The 21700-nt window shown below is 35.5% G+C and overlaps 1 protein-coding gene across 1 annotated transcript in view; it reads left to right on the top strand.

Moving 5' to 3' along the window:
- The window catches only part of TACR3 (tachykinin receptor 3), a 78933-nt gene that overhangs the window by 35646 nt on the left and 21587 nt on the right, over nt 1–21700 (top strand). Inside the window, exon 3 of the mRNA XM_041760174.1 lies at nt 1374–1524. Within this exon, the coding sequence (XP_041616108.1) occupies nt 1374–1524 (151 nt within the window). The remainder of the gene's footprint in view (nt 1–1373; nt 1525–21700) is intronic.

Genomic DNA, 21700 nt, shown 5'->3' with positions numbered 1-21700 from the left:
ATTTTTTTTTTCTAAGTCCAAATTTGTTTGTTTTTCTTTTTAATTAATTTTTATTGGTGTTCAATTTACCAACATACAGAAAAACACCCAGTGCTCATCCCGTCAAGGGTCCACCTCAGTGCCCGTCACCCATTCCCCTCCAACACCCGCCCTTCTCCCCCCTTCCACCACCCCTAGTTCGTTTCCCCGAGTTAGGAGTCTTTATGTTGTCTCCCTTCCTGATATTTCCCACACATTTCTTCTCCCTTCCTTTATATTACCTTTCACTATTATTTATATTCCCCAAATGAATGAGTCCAGATTTTTAAAGAAAAATATTAGGGTGTATTTATCGAAGGAAAAGCAGGCAGCGGTCATTACACTGAGTGCTGTTATTCTATCTGATATTAATAAATCTTATCTGTATAAGAAAACAAAAGTAATCATGGTAACAAAATGAAATTACTTGTTGACAGAATTGCTTCCCATTACTGTAATTCAATACCTAATTAGCTATCAGGAAATGGGAAGGCAAGGAGGTAAAAGATTCCCTTTACAAAGAAACGGATATTGAGAAGCCTAGTGTACCAAATTCTTTAATTACTTTAAAGCCTTCCTAAGACAGTAGAAGCTACACAAAACTTTATACAAATTCTAATTGCATAGTTGTATTATCAGTTGCCTTCCTATTCCTCCCCAACTGCATCCTTATAATTTTGACTGAAAGCTATGAAGTCCTAGAATTTAGTTTGTTAATCCTGACACTGGTGTGACTAAACATCTGAATGTTATTTACCAAATCAACAATGCAACTGAATGTGTCATGACATTGAAAAGAATGTGTGTAATGTCCTTACCTGATTTTTAAAATTACAGTCATATAGCTTAGAGATCCAAAGTGCCTTAGAATACCTATTACATTTTTTATCTGGATAAAAAACACAATTTATTTCAAATATGGCTGGTGTTACAGGGATACATAGAATAATTTTATGTGTGGAAAAAATATCTGTAATTTGATTCATTTTTTCTGTTTGATGTCTTTCTCTCTGATAATAAATTTAATTAGGTTAATTCAATAATTTCCAAGCAGAGAAATGGCATTCATCCTGAACCTCCAGGCAAGGAGAGTATGGGTAGTTTAAATTAGCAATGCATTGCAGCTATAGTTTTTGTATATGAATCAAAGATTGACAAAAATCAACTGGTAGCCATGACTGTAGTAGACAATAACACCATATCTTGATGGATTTGTGAAATGACGACTTAGAGAAAATGTGGAAATAATCTTTGGAATTGTCAATTAATATTTAAAAGGAGATGAATTCAAAGTTCACATATTGCATCTCAATATGCTCTTTGGCATGTGTTGTTTTTTTTATTATTTCTTGCAGTTACCATATTATTGTCATTATACTGGTATACTGCTTCCCATTGCTCATCATGGGCGTCACATACACCATTGTTGGAATTACTCTTTGGGGAGGAGAGATCCCAGGAGATACCTGTGACAAGTATCATGAGCAGCTAAAGGCTAAAAGAAAGGTACTGTCCATATAATTTTATAACATTTGTGCAAGTGGCCCATCAGAGAGGGCGAAAACTTAACTATGGTGTTTTAATATGATTTAATGCTTTACTCCTATTTTTGTGTTGTTTTCTTTCTTTCTATCAATATTTTAGTTTCTTTCTGTCTTCTATAAGCATTGTCTATGTACAATATCAGACTGGAATATTCACTTTCTTAAAACCAGACTTTTATTACGTTTTGCTGAATACTGTCAATTCATCCACCTGAAACTTCTGAAATTTCACTTTAAGTCCCAGTGATTATACTTCTGTCTGTAGCTATCTTTGTCCTTTATTGAACAGAATGCCTCTGATGTCCTCTAATCTTCCAACAGCTTTATCCCAGAATCTCTCCTAGCCTGTGTTATAATTTCCTAATATCCATCTACCTATCTCTCTCCTTCCACCCACACCTCGCCTCCTCCCCCATCCCCATCTGGTTTCTTTTTTTTTTTTTTAAGATTTTATTTATTAAAAAAAAAAAGATTTTATTTATTTATCCATGAGAGACACAGAGAGAGAGGCAGAGACATAGGCAAAGGGAGAAGCAGGCTCCATGCAGGGACCCCAATGTGGAACTCGATCCCGGGACTCCAGGATCACGCCCTGAGCCAAAGGCAGACGCTCAACCGCTGAGCCACCCATGCATTCCCCCCCATCTGGTTTCTACCCAGCCATAATATAAGTCTGATTAAGAGATAAGAGCTGCACTAATACTCTTTTATGACTTATTGGGTGGCAAGGAAAAGCTTATTTTTTAACAATTTGCATTAAACAAAAAGCCTCTAAAATTATTATATTGACATTTTACTAGAACTACTTTTTCATTAAGATTTTTTCTATCATCATGTGACTCAGTAAGTGATATTTTTTTAAAAATTTGTGGAGTTAAAAAGAATCCTAGAGTTATCTATTCCATCTTCACTCTCCAGTTCAAATCAGAGAGGTTTTCCCAGAGATAAAAGTCATACTGGCTATGCCAATTATTATTTATTCCATTTCTGATTCATTTATTTATGTAGAACTACTACCTACTACATGGACACTTCCCTTAAAAAACACTCAACAATTTAAAAACCACTTACCTACAAACACTCACTTAACAAAGATCAATCATGTTATAAAATCTAATGTAGCAAATTGATTCCATTTTAGTACTGTTATGTTTTTCCTCTGTTATTGATAAATAATGGAAGATAAGACTTCAGTCCACATTTTATCATAGTCTCTAGTATTTGAAAACAAAAAGTAAGCATGAACTTTTACACACTAATTTAGTCATTTCAGCTTATAATATGGATAACTGGATTTATTTCTCTTTCAAAGAAACTTTCCTTAAGAATGAAGTGCACAGTCGAACTATGCCTTTAGCACCAAAAACAAACACAAAAAAAAATCTCCTAAAACTAGCAGAATGCCAGTAACACATCTTAAAAGAACATTTCTCTTTATACTTTGTAGTGTCAGTCCTCATTTTCCAACATCTTGCTCATATTGCAGGATGCTTTTGGGGGTAATATTTTTTATAGCTATATTTTAGGTGTCATCACATTAAATAACTGATAGGTATTTCAGAATAATGTCTGTTTCTGTACTACCCACTTAGTTTCCCATCTTTTACTTCTTTCTTTTGGGTTAGGAATCTTTTTTTTTTTATCATTTTTTCCTTGCTATCTCCTAAACAATTTAAAATAAGCCAAGTAATTGTTAATTAAGTTCTCTTTTTCTCATATTCATATACTATTTTCTAGCAAGGCATGAAGTGGGTATTCCTGTTTTATTTTTGACAAGGCAAATCTCTGTGTCCTGGGACCCAGGAGACTTTTTGATTTAAGTCCCAGAGGGAAGAAAACCAAGAGGGAATATTTTTGTCTTTGCCCTTATATAACTGATGAGAGTAAGGCAGAAATGTTTACTTTTGTTTCTTTATAATTTCAAAGTATAAATAACAATTCAAACTGAGAGGGTCACTCTTCTAGAACATTTCAGAAAGGTAAGACACTTAAAAGTTCCAGTCCTTATTTCTGTCATATTGTGTTCTGGGCTAAAATAAGCCAAAACGACATCCAATGCCATTGACTTCTCATAATAAATCACCTTGCCCTTGGATTTCTTTCTCAGGCATGTATTTGAATGATTATCAGTATCTCAGGAGTAACACTCATTTTGTCTAAAAAGTTAAATTTCAAAATAGAGCTAGTTTTTCTCTTAATTTCTTTATTTGTATCTAAAATTAAAATAATGTCTTATATGGTCTGGAATTCAATTATCTAGTAATCATGTTTTTATATATTTTAGTATGACAAATTAAGTCAAAGATGTAAATCCTACCCTGCATGAGCAGATGCCTAATTCCTGATGATAACTTCCCTCTTCTTGAACCATTTTCTACCTTTTTCAATATGATTTTAAATATCTAGTGGTCAACTTACAAACTAATTTAAAATACATTTGCAGTTTTAAAAATTTATTCTAGAATGACAGATATGATCAGAATATTAATTTCATGTATCCCTTGCTTACTGCTATTCTGGATTAAAATCAAATGCAGTATAAGGAGAAAATAAGTATGGAGTGTTAGCATCTCATATTTAGGATATTTTGGTAAAAGAAATAAAATATGTTCTTTGACTTTTTTTCATTCTTGTCAATATTGTTCCATTTCTTTGTATCTAGAATTAAGAAAACTAAAGTTACTGCCTCATAAGCCATTGTAATGCTTATTTAAGTTAGGATTTTATCTGCAACTAAATCTACAGAGCTACAGTTTGAACTCATTCATTTTGGAAAGAATTTGGAAGAGTTACTATCCATCTCTCCCATTTAGCATTCTTATAAATTTACTACTTTTGGGATCCCTGGGTGGCGCAGCGGTTTGGCGCCTGCCTTTGGCCCAGGGCGTGATCCTGGAGACCCGGGATCGAATCCCACGTCAGGCTCCCGGTGCATGGAGCCTGCTTCTCCCTCTGCCTGTGTCTCTGCCTCTCTCTCTTTCTCTCTCTGTGACTATCATAAATAAATAAAATTTTTTAAAAAAAGTTGTTAAAAAAATTTACTACTTTCTTGGCGATGTGGGTGAAAAAAAAGTAGTGACCTTCTTTTATAAATGATACTAAATTCTTGACAATGACAAGATAGATCCCAAAATATATGTGTGAGTCTGCTGGAATTTTGGAGTAACCATGTAGAACATAAATTCCAGAAGACCAGTGATTTTCAAGATGGGAAGAAACTAAATTATACCTATTAATAGATATATGAGTTGGACATAAAACATAGCTTAGTACTTCAAATAATTGTAACTATTGAATGCATCAATAGGAAAAATAAATAGCAACTAGATAGAAATGAAAACAATGATAGGAAATACATTATATCAACTTCAATTCATTCATCAAAGGTTATTTATTAAAAGTTCCTATTATGGAAAGACCACTAAGTTTGCTGATATCAGAAAAAATGCTGTCTTGTAATATTCTTACAAATCAGGTAAAGAAAAATGGCCTTGTTGCAAATAGCACTAATATTTATTGAATTTGGATGTTCCATGTGTGCTGATGAAGAGGATATCAGTCTAAACAGAGGCTTTAAGGTGGCATGTCAGAGCTCTGTCCTCAGTACTAGCTCATTCAAACTTGATCAATAACAGGAATATCAACTCTTTGATGATGATAAAAATAAGTCTACAGATAGAGACAGAATATTAGATGACTGAATTAAGAACTAAGAAAGACAAAACCATGGGGCCATGTACATGATGTATGGTCTTGATCCCGTGGCTGACCAGAAAGAGCAGGGTCTTGGATGTCAGTTATCTCTATTCTCTTTTTCTCTAAATTTATTTATGTATTTATTTATTTGGAGAGAGAAAGAGAGAGAGAGAGAGCAAGGGGAGAGAGAGATTCTCAAGCAGACTCTGAATGCAGAGCCTAACCTGGGGTTTGATCTCATGACCCTGAGATCATGACCTGAGCTTAAATCAAGAATCAGGTTCTTTTTAACCAACTGAGCCACCCAGCTGCCCCATCAATGATCTGTATTCTAGTTACTGCCCTATCAAAGTATGATCTTAAACATATCTCTTTAACTTTCATAGGCCCTGTGTACTGAAGACTGCAGGTTTGAAAAATGACCTTTTGGAATTAAAATTCTGTGGTTCTAATGCCCAGCATCAGGACTTTTACGTAGCAGATGCCTAATTCCTGATGATAACTTCCCTCTTCTTGAGCCATTTTCTACCTTTTTCAATACGGAGAACCTAAAACTAAATGCAGAACTCAGGTCTAGTCATTTATATCTGACTCTCACTTTACTCCTTTTAATAAATCAATGCTTTGTATTCAAGACAGCTATAAATTTTATCAAGACTTATAGTTGAGATAAACTACATTAAGGATAAAATCCATTTCCACGTGGCCTAGAGTTGCTTGTTTATTTCTATGCATTAATTTACAAAAAATATAAATGGAAGATTTCCTGTGAGTACATTTAGCCAAAGTAACAACAGTAGCTCAACTACATGTGGAAAAGTGTAACTTTCAATTTTTCAGATTTAGCCTATAAGCCTCTCATTCTTAGAAAATATCCATTATAACAAGGTGAGTCAATAATTTAATAGCACATTTCCCTCTCTTGTGTTTTAAAATTTACATCACATTTTATTCTATTAATCTGATTTTTTCCTAGCAATTGTCTTCCTTTACCTACTGAGCTATATAGCAAATAAAGTAACACAATATGTGCATATTTTTCTAAAAGAGAGCTAGTTGTGTAATGTCAGCGGTGGCAAACATTTAGATTGAGAATCTACCGAAGTGTTGGCTTTGTGAATAAACTAGAAGTTTTGTGTCTGACTTTTTCCCATGACCAATTGTTTTATCTTTATGGACTTCATTTTGTTGCAATAAAAAAAACTTGATGTTATCTATATGATGTAGACTTTAAATATTGATACATTATGTAAATGTACAAGCGAGCGTATAATTCAGAGTGATTTTCCTATCTCTGTATCCCTCCCTCATTTGTATGCCTCCATGGCACATTTCCACTTATTTTCATGCATCTTCCCCAATAATCTCCATAATAATATTATTCATATTATTAATCATAAAACCATATATCCCTTTAAAATTATCTCTATATTTTAAGAAACACATATACCTTCTCATGTATTACTTCCTTTAAAATGTATATACTATCATCCAGGTGTAAAACCAGTATTTTAGTAGTAAATTTCCTAGGGAAATGAAAATCAAGAACTATAAAATATCTTTCTAAATTTTTTTCTGTATTGCAAAATGTCTCCTCCATAAAGAAAAATAAACATGGTGAGCACTTTAGAAGTTCATGATAATTTATCAACTATTTTTCATTCATATATTTTTAGAACAGTTTGTGGGGTTTTTTTTTGTTTTCGTTTTTGTTTTGTTTTGTTTTGTTTTTTAATTTAAGTGAGGTTTGGTTTATTGCTTAAAGGTAAAGGACAAAGGTGGGAGGGAGGATGGCTGGTCCCCACCCACTATGTGCTGGGGCCCAGGGCCTGGCCTCTCTTGCCCATCTTCACCTTCCCTGTCCTCCTTCAGTGTCTCCCAACAAAGCCCCCACGTGTCATTTGTTTGCTGGAACTTGTTCTTATCCCAGAAAGGGGAAGGAAGTAAGGTAGGTGAGTCTAGAGGCAGGGAGACACCAGAAGTCAGCTGATGGGGTGGGTGGGGATGGTGCAGAGAGCTTTTCTTATATTTGCCTTGGGGGTGGTCCCAGGCTCTAGGAGGGACTCCCAGGAAGTCTGAATCAGAGGTTGGACTCATTAAGGCAGGGTTAGGAGGATTATTGGGGTGGCTTGCGGGAAATAGTGCTGCTGAACCCCAAAGCCATGGTCTTGCCCCCTCCCCAGATGGAGAGCAGACAGATTTTTAAATGCAAATGAGAATTTAATTCCTTTTTCACCACGAAGTATTGGGAAAGGGAGTTGTAGCGCTGCTGCAGAACAACTGGGTGAGGATGAACAGGATGGTATCATGGAGGAAGGAAGGTGACAGGGAAGGATGAGAACTCAGCCAGTGACTCAGGCACCCACATCTATGCACAAGCAAACAGCTCCAAGTCATGTCCTCAGACACACCCTTACTCCTGCTGCGCCGAGTCGGACTTGCGTGTATGGGAAAACAAACACAGGCCTCTGAACAAGATCTTCTTGTGGGCAAAGCACTCAAAATCATTGCCAGGTGCCCCGTAGCCTGCACACAGCCCCCTACAGGTGCGTTAGTACACACATACAGGATGACACAGTCTCACTTGAACATGCCGACACATGCATACACACTGACTCTCAGTCACACAAGCCCAAACCTCTGAAGAGCTGCGTAAGGACAGGCCCATGCCCAGAGTGCACAGACACACCCCCCTGCCCTTCTACAGTGGCACTGAGCACAGGCCCTTCCCCAGCCCCTGGGGCAGTAAAGAAATCTACAGCTTAAAAAGATGAATTACAAATTATACTCTCACCATTTGGATCCTGTGTGGAGAGGGAACGTGAAATTTAAGTCATTTCTTTTGGGAGAGACTTGTTTTGGAAGCTCCCCCCAGCCCCTTCTCCCCCACACTGTAAAATGCTGGGATTGTGGGTCACAAAAAGAAGTGGGTTTTTTAGTTAAAATTTTTTTTAAGATTTTATTTATTCATGAGAGAAAGAGAGAGAGAGAGAAAGAGGCAGAGACACAGGCAGAGGGAGAAGCAGGCTCCATGCAGGGAACCCGACGTGGTACTCCATCCCAGGTCCCCAGGATCATGTCCTGGGCTGAAGGCGGTGCTAAACCGCTGAGCCACCCGGGCTGCCCTAGTTGAATTTTTTTTTTTAACATTCCTCATGAATGTAAATTTATACTATTTAACTGACTATTCTTGGTGTAAAATCTTGTCATGTGTATAAAAATAAAAAAGATCCCAAATACTCAAAGAAAAAAAAATCAATGAGCATCATTAGAACATATCTGCTTTTCTTTTTTTATTTTGGAAATTATATACATATTTTAATCCATTGGGATAAGATGAAAATTTATATGATTGGGTCTTTAAAAACCTCGATGTCTTCAAGGAAAAGAATGAAGATCAAAACAAAATCAAAAGAGTACCTGAAATTTATGATACATAGGAATAATATTACCTTGATATACTTCTAACTGCACTTGATCTTGATCTTGATCTTGATCGGCCGAGAAGCGATGAAATACTTGTATTTCTTTCTGGCATGCCAGTAGCACTCAAGAAGAGGAAATGTTTACTCCTTTTGAAATGATAGCACTTTTTTTTTTTAAAGATTTACTTATTTATTTATTTATTCATGATAAACATAGAGAGAGAAAGAGAGAGAGAGAGAGGCAGAGAGAGAAGCAGGCTCCACGCAGGGAGCCCGACGCGGGACTCAATCCCGGGACTCCAGGATCACGCCCTGGGCCAAAGGCAGGTGCCAAACCGCCGAGCCACCCAGGGATCCCCAAATGATAGCACTTTTGAAGGAAATGTCTGCAGCCCCTAAGTGCTTGGAAATCACTTGAAAATATTTCTCTGTGGATTACCCATTAATAGTTCTTATTCTGCAATCACAAGTGCAGAGAATATTGGGACCAGGTTCAGAAATCATAGATTTCTCATGGGAAAGTTAAGCTTAGCATATGAAATCTATAAAAAGTGCTATAAAATCAACACACAGGTATCTGTTGCATTTCTATACACTGATAAAAAAAACTATCAGAAAAGAGAAATAAACAATAAACAAAACAATCCCATTTACAATTATATCAAAAAATAAGAAAATACCTAGGAATAAATTTAACCAAGGAAGTGAAAGACCTGTACACTGACTATAAGACACTGATAAAAGAAAGTGAAGACAACACAAATAAATGGAAAGATACTCCATGCTCATGGATTGGAAAAATTAATATGTCAAAATGTCCATACTACCCAAAGCAATCTACAGATTCAATGCAATTCCTATCAAAATTTCAATAACATTTTTTAACATAAATAGAACAAACAATCCTAAAATGTGTAGGAACCACCAAAAAAATATATATATAAATAGTCAAAGCAATCTTTAGGAAGAAAAATCTAGCTGGCGGTATTAACTTCCTGATTTCAAACTATATTACAAAGCTATAGTAATAAAACAGACAGTATGGGCAATAAATATTGAATACTCCAAAAAGTGCCTAGCACATAGAACTGTTCTTAGTAAATGGTACCTTTAGGTACTTCATTGTAAATATAGATGCCAGTACTGTAGAGATCAGAAAGCATACTGTGGTAGTGAAGTAAAGAGGTATAAAATTGGCTATTTATCTTTTAAAACATAATATTGACTGACAATTCTGTTTGTGCTGTTAATTCCCTTCACTTATGTCATCCATCCCCCCACCTACCTACATTGACTTCCTTCCACATATATATTAATTCTCACAATATCTGTGTGAATTTTTCTTGCTTTACAGAAAAAATGAAACTGAGTCCCAAACTTATAAAATTAACTAGTGGCAGAACTTGGACTTGAATCCTAGACAGAAGTTTTTAGGACTTTGTTCTTTTAGAAAACTACTTAGTCCAAAGAACCAGGTTTCAGAATGATACTCTATGTCTGAGTATTATTTGTATTATACAAGGTACATTCTTATATATTTTCTGTACTGACCTTCATAATTCCCCTGGGGAAGTAGACCTGGTGGAAGGTGTTTTCTTCCATTTAACAAATCAGGAAATTGAAGATCCAGGAAGGTGAAAATTGCCCAAACTTAGATAGTTGGTAAGACAGTTGGCAGCCTATTCAGAAGGAATGCAAGATGACCATTACATTCAATTCTTTTACATTAAATCCCTAGACAATACTTTGCACATTAAAATTTTCCTCCTGGCAATTCTGTTATGCATTCTGACATACTCTAGAATAATGCTGTCCAACAGACGTTTCTGCAGTGGTGGAAATGTTCTATATCTGTCCAATGTGTCATTAGCCACATGTACCCAAGTGAATGGACACCAAGTACAGCTACTATAACAAGAAGCAAAAATTATTTTATTTTATTTTATTTTATTTTATTTTATTAATATAAATTGAAATTTAAATCACCACGTCTGGGTACTGACTATCATATTTTTATATTAGAACAATAAACTAACTAGTTCTTTCAACTAGTGTTTATTCTCATTTACTATGATAATATAGAAGAATTGAAGAAAATTAGTAGAATTAGTAATTCTACCATTAGGTTCTTACAAAAATTAAGATTCTCTTAACATTTTGCTCATTGAATTATGGTATTTGAAATATCATTTCTCTATTCTTGATTCTTATTATGTGTCATGTGTATTTCAACTATATTGTGTCACATATATACTTATTTTTGCTACAGGTTTCTTAAGCCATAAGTAAAGATTTCTTTGTAAGAAAAGGGCCATCATGACTTCCTTGCATTTCTGAAATCATGCCTAACATAAACACATGTAACATATTTGTGCATTGTTAATGGGAAGAAAAAAACAAAACAAAACATGAACTGTGAAGTCAGATAGGCTGCTTTAATTCCTGTATTGTCTGCTACTCATTCTCTGACCCTTAATCTCTCACCCTCCATTTCTCATTTATGAAATACCAAAATACTATGTCTGTTCTTGAAACTTTTTGATGAGAACTAATCAAGATAATGTATGTATTATATTATCTGGTACCTAATGCTCATAAATATGCAATTCCGGTCTGCACTTATTTTTGTCTATTCATGAGACAAAAATAAACCTAATTATGATCACTAATAAAAAGAATAATGTTTATGATAGCTTTATAAAATCAACAAGCATTCATTGTGCTTGTTATGTACCAGACACTTGTTCAGGTGCTTTAAATAGATTAGCCAACTGAATTCAGACAACCACATGAGGAATTTTACAGATGAAGAAGCAGCTAATAGTTGGGTTAAGGAATTGCCTAGTCTCCTGAATGATAAAGTCAAGATTTGAACCCAGCATATCTGATTCTACAAAACATGTTCTTTTTCTTTCAGATTTATTTGAGAGAGAGCAAGTGAGCACAAGTGAGAATGGGGGGAGGAGGATAGGGGAAGAGGGGAGAGTGAATATCATGCAGACTCCCTGCTGAGTGTGGAGCCTGATGCAGGGCTTGATCTCAAGACCCTGAGATCATGACCTGAGCAGAAATCAAGAGTCAGATACATAACTGACTGAGCCACCCAGGCACCCCTAGAGGATGTGTTCTTAATCTATTATACTGATCATTTCCATACTTTGCTCAAGGTGGGGGGAGTAAATAAGATAACGTACTCCTTCACTTATTTCAATTTGTTTAATTACTGGCAGTACAATTTAATGATATTATTGTATTATTTATTGACATACTCTGAGTTAAAAGGCTTTTGAAGATTAAACTAACCAAAATACATAACATGTTTTTTTTTTAAAAAAACACTTTTTTTAAAAAAAAATTTATTTATTTATTTATGATAGTCACAGAGAGAGAGAGAGGCAGAGACACAGGCAGAGGGAGAAGCAGGCTCCATGCACCAGGAGCCCGATGTGGGATTCGATCCCGGGTCTCCAGGATCGCGCCCCGGGCCAAATGCAGGCGCCAAACCGCTGCGCCACCCAGGGATCCCCCATAACATGGTTTTTAAGGAATAATTATTTCACAGTACCAACAGTCAATTTAAAAATTAATTCTTAGAAAACAATCCATCAGTAAACTAAGACTGCATGCAGTCACCAAATTGAAGAGGCATCTATTTTAGATATGCACACTAAATGTACACTAAAAATGTGTTTGCTAATCATTAAAAGTTGTAAATCAGCTCAATATATAGTATTTTTTCTATATTTGGCTTAGATCAATTGTTAATATTCTAAAGCTCCTTTTGATATATACTGAATAAAAACAATCCTCCCAAGTTCCCCTTAGTTAATATAACACCCTAAAGAATGCTGTTATTGTTTTGCAACAACTAAAACAATTTCTCAATAATGATATTACCATTGCCAACTATCATTAGACAACTATTATATTTGGAGGAAATCTAGATATGTAAAGTCAAATAAACACATTTTCTGTATGCCAGAGAGGGAGAAGAAGAGAGGGAGTGAGGAGGGAGAGAAAACCAAGGAGAGTGATACACATGATACAAAACAGAAGAAATGAAACATTTTCTAATATAGTGGAGGTAAAACTGGGACTCAGGATGACTGAGTGCTAGACCTGCTATATTTCATCATTCTCTTATTTAAATCATCAATTTTCTCTGGATTCATTGCTTATTTGTAAAAATAAGAAGATTGAGATATATCACCTGTAAGTTCTATTCCAACTATAAATATCTGTGACTAAGATTCATAAAATCTTTATTCAACATCTAGTATATACCAGGCATTGTGCACAAGTGATTTTATTTCACCTTAAAAGAGGATATATTTCAGGTCAGAGATATTAGTGGTCCAAGCTCACTGAAAATTTTCTAATGGATTCTCTGCAGTTGATTTTGCTTACATACCAAAGTTTTCCCTCGATTCTCTGACCCCACTCAAGCAATCAAAGTTACACATAATTATATTGTTGTCTGAAAGTGATGTATCATGCAGATAGATGGATAGAAAGACCCGCACTTAAGGTCAGTTAAGCATCGAGTCCCCTCCATTCAAAAATAAAATCTATCCTTCTTTTAATTTGTAGCACTTCAGTCCCTACATTTCTTCTCTGTGATCTCAGCCATCCCTCCACTTCCATCTCCTACCCTGACCCCTATCTAGTTGCGGGAAAGAAAAAGTATGTGCTTTGATGTATGTTTAGGCAAGTGTTTCATGGGGCAGAAAACAGGAAGGAAAATCACAGGAAATATTAATGCTTAGAGTATCAACTTATGCTTATAGTTCAAGGTCATGTCATTTATATGCAGTAGTTCTGTGTCCATTACTTATATAATATGTATTCATATAAAATTTACATGTCTTTATATGCACTGCAGCAGTGCACTAGATGGTGAGGCAAGGAAACAATCGAGTCTGCAACTAGCTCAGAATCTATGATGAAAGAATTTTCCAATTCCATAACATTTATAACACACAATCTCTACATTATTTTACTTTACACTCACAACAATGCTCTCGGAGCAACAGGAAAGGTTTTTATCTTACTTTAGAGATACATAAGCAAGAAGTCAAAGTTAGAGAAGGTAGAGGTGAAGTAGAAAGAGATCAATGTGAAAAACTTAAAATAATCATCAGAATTTGGTGACTGATTAGATATGAAGACAGAAAGAGGAAATTAAAAGTTTTATTTAAAGACTCAATTACTGAAAAAACTAAGATGCTAGTGACAAGAAACATGAAGCCTGTGAGCAAATCCAGCAATTTGGAGTGAAGATGAATTCACTTTTAGGAGAATCCAGCAAGGTGGAAATGGTCTGCATACAGCTGGAGATGTGTTCCAGCAGAGGGAACACTTACTTGTGCTAAGAAGATGACAACTCATGTTACAACTGTGGAAAATGTTTCACACTCCTGGAATCTAAGAGCATGGTGGTCAATCAATCTATTCTGTACTGTGATTAGAAATTTTCATCAGAACATTCTCTGCCACCCTCTGTAGGACATAATTATGAATATAGGTGCAACCCCTTCCAAGTATCATGAGCACAAATTTCTCTGTTCATGTCTCTTTTTCCTTCCTCCCATTCTCTACACCACCAACCACCTAAAGCCCAAGTTAGAGGAGCAGAGAAAAATATTTTTGCCAGAAGTGTCTGCTTCTATTTATATTTATTCCATTATTTCTACTTTATTATTTTCAACTCTGTTAAATAAATATCTTTCAATCTGCAGAAAATTCCACTGATAGCATTGTTACTCTTTACTAGAGGTAACCAATTAATAACAGCCTAGTAAAATATTCTTTGAAACAGGTGAATAGCTAACTGACATTTTATGCAGCTATTTTTGTGCTCTCAAAAGTGAAAGTGAATAAATATCTGTCTTCTTCTATGCCTGTTTGCATCATAGTCATACAGCCTGTATTACTATAAATGATAAGGTAGTAGTAGTCTTCAGCTTGTGAGATTATCTGATGTGACTGGGTAAAAGTCAAAATCATGAAAGGGGAGAACAATTCTGGAATTTAGACTTCCTGAGTTCTACCCTGGTCCTCTGCCCCTTGTCCCAGCATGCATGGGAAAGATTTTAGGCTAAGTCTGTGGAATAAAGTGAATGTCTTCAGGACTATATTAATATTCTCAGTGCTAAAAAATGAAGTCTACTGATCTATTGCTGAATGAGTTGAAGAAACTTGAAAAGTTTCTAAATTTCATTAAATAAAAATATTCTTAGCCCTGCCACAGGTAATATATAGGACTCTCTCTATTGTACAGATTCTTGATAAAGTATTCCAGTAAGCTAAGAAGTCCAGTCAGTAAAACGAGTTTATATGCATGCATATAATTCTCATTACATAATTCCAAATTCCTGTAACATAAATTATGCTGGAAAAAAGTCTCCTTTCTTTCATAAAGGAAAAAATCATTTCAGTGTTTTTGCAGGACTAACTTTATCAATATCAAATATAAATTGCCTGACCATGTAAAATAATTAATAGAGAGGTTCAGTTAACAGAACAATGAATAACAGAGGGTATACTCCTAGGCTTAAGTATTGTGTATCTGCATAGCAGATTTGCTGTCCTAGCAAACATTTTCACAAACCTCCTGTTCTGCCCCATGCCCTCAGCTGGTAACATCAACCATAAATCTTTTTCTAAAAAGAAAAATCCCTTCCAAAAACCCAGAGAATACATGAAGAACAAGCATTTCTTTCTTAGTGTCCTTTTGGTTGACAGCTAGGACACAGGGGTTGACAGAATTAAGGGCTCTCTCTGCTGCAGGTAACCAGTAAGAGATAGCAGATTAAATTAGCCACTTCAGCCACAGGAGCAGCTATGTGAATTGCACATGGATGGAACTCACCGTGGATCTATCGAGGTTAGGTAACAGAACACAAATATCAGTTATATTTCATAATACCTCCCACATATGATTTAGAAGTGGTGACATGACGTGGGGGAGAAAGATGGAAAGAAAATGTATGAGTTTGTTAGCGAAGCCATAACAAATAACCTCAGACAAAGTGACTTAAAAACAGAAATTTGTTTTTCCAAAGTTCTGGAGGCTTAGAAGATCAAGGTGTCTTTCCCTGCCTTGTGGCTGGCCATCTTCCTCCAGTGTCTTCATGTAACTTGCCTCTGTATATAAGGACAGCAGTCATATTAAATTAGGGTCCACCCATAGGACTTTCACTTTACCTTATTTAACTTCTTAACGGTCCTGTTTCCAAATACAATCACCTTCTCGGGTATTGAGGGTTAGAACTTTAACATATAAATTCGAGAAGGGGGGGCATTGATAATTTTTGGAAAGGAACCCTCTGATTAAGTCACTTCAGGGCTCTGGCAGCTTGCTGGCACCAAGGAGTATTTCTGCTGTTATAAAGATGCAAGTTCCTTAACAAGGGAGAGAGAGTACACTAAATGGGAGGGTTAGGGTAGTACTTCCCTCTACTTCATTCCAACAGGCTTATCTTCAGCTGACAGAAAACCGAAACCATTTTTCTGTTTGCTGGACTTGAATGTTTTATTCTTTCTCATCCCTAGTTGGCAGTTGGCTTGTGAGAGCCCTCTTCACTACCCTGTTCTCCTCCAGTCCTCTTTTTTCATTCCTGCCCTCAAAGAAACAGTGCCTTCTGAAAAGACTTTACCTTCCCATCTTTACATAATCTTTGCAATCTTTTAAAGTGCCTGCCATGGAGCACCTGGGTGGCTCGATGTTTGAGCGGCTGCCTTTGGCTCAGGTTGTGATCCCAGGGTCCTGGGGTGGAGTCCTGCATCAGACTCCCCACAGGGAGCCTGCTTCTCCCTCTGCCTGTGTCTCTGCCTCTCTCTGTGTGTCTCAAATAAATAAATAAATAAATAAAATATTTTTTAAAAATAAAAATAAATAAAAAAAATAAAATAAAAATAAATAAATAAATAAATAAATAAATAAATAAATAAATAAATAAATAAAAATAAAAATAAAGTACCTGGCATGATACGCAAGCCCCCCAACACAGAGCTCGCGAGTGACTAACTCCCCCCCATGTTTATCAAGAGCCAGTTCCCAGGACTCTTCCATTGTCATTTACCATTAGTTATGTGACCTGGTTTTTAACTGACTTCATGTGTATCACTTTTTTTCACGTGTCCTGAATGAAATATGCAAATACCTCATGGACTTTGTAGATTAGTCAAAAGGGGGAATTTGCCTCTCAGAACATAAAATTCCTTTGGCATGTCTTCTCAAGTCAGCAACCACGTAATTATGTCTGTCTCTCCCTCTTCATCTTCTTCCTCCCCACCTGTCCCTTCTTTGCAGCCTCTCCTTGATCCATTTCTCTGCTCCAAAGACCATGCACTCATAATTTTCAATTTAGTGCTGTTCCTACAGTTCCAATTGTAGTATTGTCCTATAACTCAAATAGTCCAAATTCTGATCTATATCTATTACCCTTCCCAGCAAACACTATATCCTCCCTATATTCAATGTCACTCTCCTCCATGTCAGGACATGATTACAGATAGTATAATAATGTTGGGGGCACCTGGGTGGCTTAGTCAGTTAAGTGTCAGCCTTTGGCTCAGGTTATGATCGCAGGGCCAGGTCCTACATGGGGCTCCCTGCCCTGAGAGGAGTCTGCTTCTCCCTCTCTCTCTGTCCCTTGCCCCTGCTCATCTCTGTCTCTCTCTCTCTCTCTCTATCTCTCTCTCAAAGAAATAAAATCTTTTTAAACAAGAAAAGGAAGGTTGTTGTCGATGTTGTTTTCTGTCACACAATGTTGCATAGACCCTTTATTCTAATTATTTCCTCTAAGTCTTTTTCAGATGTCTTTGTGCTCCTGTTTTTATTTTTATTTAATTTCTGAAAAGATTTCAGAGAGACTTTCCTCTACTCCTTTACTTAGTTAATCCTAAAGAACTATGATTCTCTGTACTTCTATATGCTTTCCTCAGTGTATTTCCAAATTTATGTATTTTTTCAAATCATTTCTGTTCCTTCCAAACCTGTCTTTAATCTGTTTACATTCTGAAATATTTAGAACTAGCAAAATAATACATTGTGAATACTTCTTACATTTTCATTCTCAGGTATTATCTGCAGATTATTTCTGCTTCATTATTGCATCATTCTCCAACATGATCTGGAAGTATTATACAAATCTCCGAAATAGGAATTTCTAAAGCCTTTCGCCATAGCCATCTAAGCCCAGATGAGAAGAATGTTTTTCACTGACACCTTAAAGGAACACATACATGCTTCACATATTAAAATGTAAAGGAAAAGAGCATCGTAAAAGAACTGAAAACAATGGATAGAATAGTAGTTGTATAGCAAAAGGGAATACAAACTTCAGTATTAATTAGAATAAACAATAGATCCTCCAGCATTATCCATTCTGATTAAAAGGCAGAAGATCAAGTATGAGATACTAATTTCCTTTATATTAACAGTACCTTACCAGAAATTGAAAAACGCATGATTGATGGCCATAAACTCACATACCATGTTAATCCAGCTTGAACACCACAGACTAGTTTATTTTAAAACAAGGCTTCATGGAGGACTAAAAGACACTGTCACTTGACTGAGAAAACAAATCAGGTCTCCATCATCACAATCCCAGTCTTCCTTCTAGCCAGAAGATTTCATGAGACATTTCCTAGAACATTTCATTACAAGACCAGGCATTTTACTAGGAAGGACTCTGTATAGAGAGCTGTAACTCCACTGCTGGGAGACAATAAGTCAACTTGCATTTACTCGGGGATGACCTGTAATACATTGATTGGGAGACCACAGACCTTACAACTTGGTTTCTATTGTTCTCCTATCTTCCTATAAGACATCTTAGAATGTCAGCAGCTTTGAGAAAATTAATCAAATGCGAAGGTTTTTCCCTGTACCTTTCACAAGTCCCATAACCAAAAGGCAAACATAGTGCAGGAGCATTTTACTGAGGTGATTTCATTTTATAATACATATGTGGCATACAAATGGCTGTTCTATTATATTCTGCAATGACAAACCACAAAAATATTTTTGCCATGAGCAAAAGGAACTATTTTACAGCACATGCGGTTTTTCTTTTTTTTTCTTTCTTCTTTTTTTTTTTAAGTTTTAGAGAGAACTCACAGAATCCAAGTCTTTGGGTGATTGAACAACAGATCAGATTCTGTCAGCTCTCTGAAATGTGTTGCTTCACACATAATCATTCTTTTCTCATCCAACTACAGTACCAGGTTATATTAGTTGGCTGAAAAATAAACATTCTAGTTCTTTTTTTAGCTTCTAGTTTTATTTATATTAATTTTAAGGAGAAAAATACGAATCTATTTATTTTGAATACTTTTTCTAAGACAGTTGTATGTATATTTCAATTTTTGGACAGGTAGATACAACAAATGAACTTATAGCATTCCCATTGATTTTTTGTCCTCCATTCTGATTCAAATTTCAATATGGATTTCATTTTAATTTTAGGAAGTGTGGTTCCTTATAGCTGATGAGTCCTCTTCCCTAACGGCCTTAACAATGGTCACGCCTGGGTTTGATTGCTCCTTGCAATTGAGTTCCATAGCAACACATCTCTTCTGCAGTACAGAACAATTCCCAGCATTCTATTCAGATTTATTTCAGGGTGGAGCTTAGGGTTTCAAGTGACCATAGATTGCTTTCAAGGCTCATTGTCTGCACACCTCTCCAAGCTTCTGCAATATTCCTCTAGTCTTAGTGTTCTCATGTTCTTCATCTATCCATTTCTTGTGTTCTGGATCCTTGGCACTTCCTACTCAAGAGTACTCTTCCATCAGTTAAACCTTCTTTCACGTCACTATGATTCTCCTCAAAATGCAAGCATGCTTACATCCCTTCCATCTTTTGCTGTTTTCATTTGCTTTCTTCTCTTGTTTACCAATCTTTTACTCCTCTTGTTATAACTTTTTGGCTTCCAACCCACCATTCTCCTGAAACTATCTTTGCCAAAGATACTTTTGCCTTCGTCACTAAATTCATTGGAGATATTCAGTCTATGACCAGATTGAAGAATAGATATCTTCTGATCATCTTTCACTTGAGATGTCTCTCCTATAGTATTTGCCTTTATTCTTTCCTCGGGCAATTCCTCTTCAGTATCTTTTTCTGGCTTTTCTTTCTCTAACAACCACTAAAGTGCTACTCTTTACCTCTAGGAGCCCATTTTTCATATTTTGATAGCTTTCATATGGAGTCTTATTTGGATAATTTCATCTACGTTAGGACACTTGAAAATTACTTCCAAATCTACATTTACATTATGCCCACTTCTAGACTTTCCTTCTGAGGTCCAGGCTCTAAGCTCCAGATTAAAATTCTATCAATCATTTTTCACCCCAGCCCTAGGTGTAATATATTAAACACTTCAAAATAAGCTGGTCAAAATGATATAATCATCTTTATTCCTGACATTCTTCTTCCCCATTTCATAGAGTATTACTAACAGCCAAATAGTGGCCCAGATCAAAGCAAACACACACACACACACACACACACACACACACACAAACTGAAAATAATCTATATCTTCCTTTCATCATCTGAAATCCTATCAGTAACAAGGTTCTTCAAATTAACTCTGAAAGCACTTCGATAGATTCCCTTCTTTCATAAGCTCCTGCTCTACTCTTATTTAGATCTACATAATTTCTCACTTAGAATAATATCCTTGCCTACTAATGATTCTCTCGCCTCCATTAAATCTTACTCAAATAAAATCTATTCTACACTGTCTTCATAGTGATGTCTCTAAGATCTAAATCTATTAATAACCTTCCTTAAAAATCCTTCTTTGATTTCTCCAGCCTATAAACTGCACCTTGCCCCTCCCTAATCTCATTTCCATTTCTCATTCCCAGTTTCTCCATCCTATATTATACACGTCATCCTAGTTAGTCAAATCGTTTGTAGTACTAGAGTGAGATATAAGTTTTGCATATTTTATTTTCTTTGACTAGGACACTCTTCTCCCCTACTCTTCCACCCCTTTTCTGCTCCTCTCACTTAGCTACTTCCTGTCTTTCAAATTGTACCACAGCCAATTCTTCCTCTAGCAAGCCTCTTTGATACCTCCACTCCCCGTTTGCATCTGGACATTTACAATATCAAATAGAAAACTCTAGTATGCAACTTACTATGTTATATAGAAAACATCTGCTTGCTTAACTCTATCTTCCAACAAACTACAAAGCTGAAGAGCAGGGTTCATGTCCTATTCTCCTTTAGATATTCAACAATTTAGAGAGTGTCTAGCATAATTCACAAACCCTATAAATGCTTTTAAAATGAATGAATGAATCTTTTCCTTGCATATTTTTTCCTGATGACCAAATGCCCTTCAAGGAAGACTGAAAATATAGTGAGAATTTGATTCTTTGAAATCCATAGACACTGAATTTTCAATACATTGCATTCTTTTTCATTCATTTTTCTTCTTTATCTATAAACTTCATGGGATCTTGAGGTATATTTTTTCTAATTGCCATTATTCCTGGATGCCTGATGAACACATTTTCTTTCAAAGTGGGGATGTATGGTAGTTAAATTCTTTTATTCCTTTATTTAAGTGAGTCATTACTTTAAAATAATTATTATCACATATGAAAGTTTATACTTAACAGGGAAGATAGAATATTTCAAAATTAATCAAATTTTACCATATGTTGCTTGCTTAATTGTCTTAAACCTGACTCAAATGAATCATAGTCTTATAATATTTATGACTCAAATATTAAAAGATCATGACTCATTTTGGCTGTCTAAATCTGGTTTTAATTTTTTAAAGATATTTTACACTAACTTTCATGTTTTGTGATTTACTAACAAGAATAGACTCTAGCCAAAAATGGCAGCAATTAATGGGAACTCAATGCTTCAATGATTTTTCTAATTTAAAGGTTCTAAGAAATTTATTTTTCTCTCCTAGTAGTGATAGAAAAAAATGTCTTATTATAGGAATATAACTTTAGAAAGTAATATAGATACTGACA

Source organism: Vulpes lagopus, chromosome 6 (genome assembly GCF_018345385.1).
Source record: "Vulpes lagopus strain Blue_001 chromosome 6, ASM1834538v1, whole genome shotgun sequence".
In the NCBI taxonomy this organism is placed as follows: domain Eukaryota; kingdom Metazoa; phylum Chordata; class Mammalia; order Carnivora; family Canidae; genus Vulpes; species Vulpes lagopus.
This window is presented reverse-complemented; position numbering and strand designations above follow the sequence as displayed.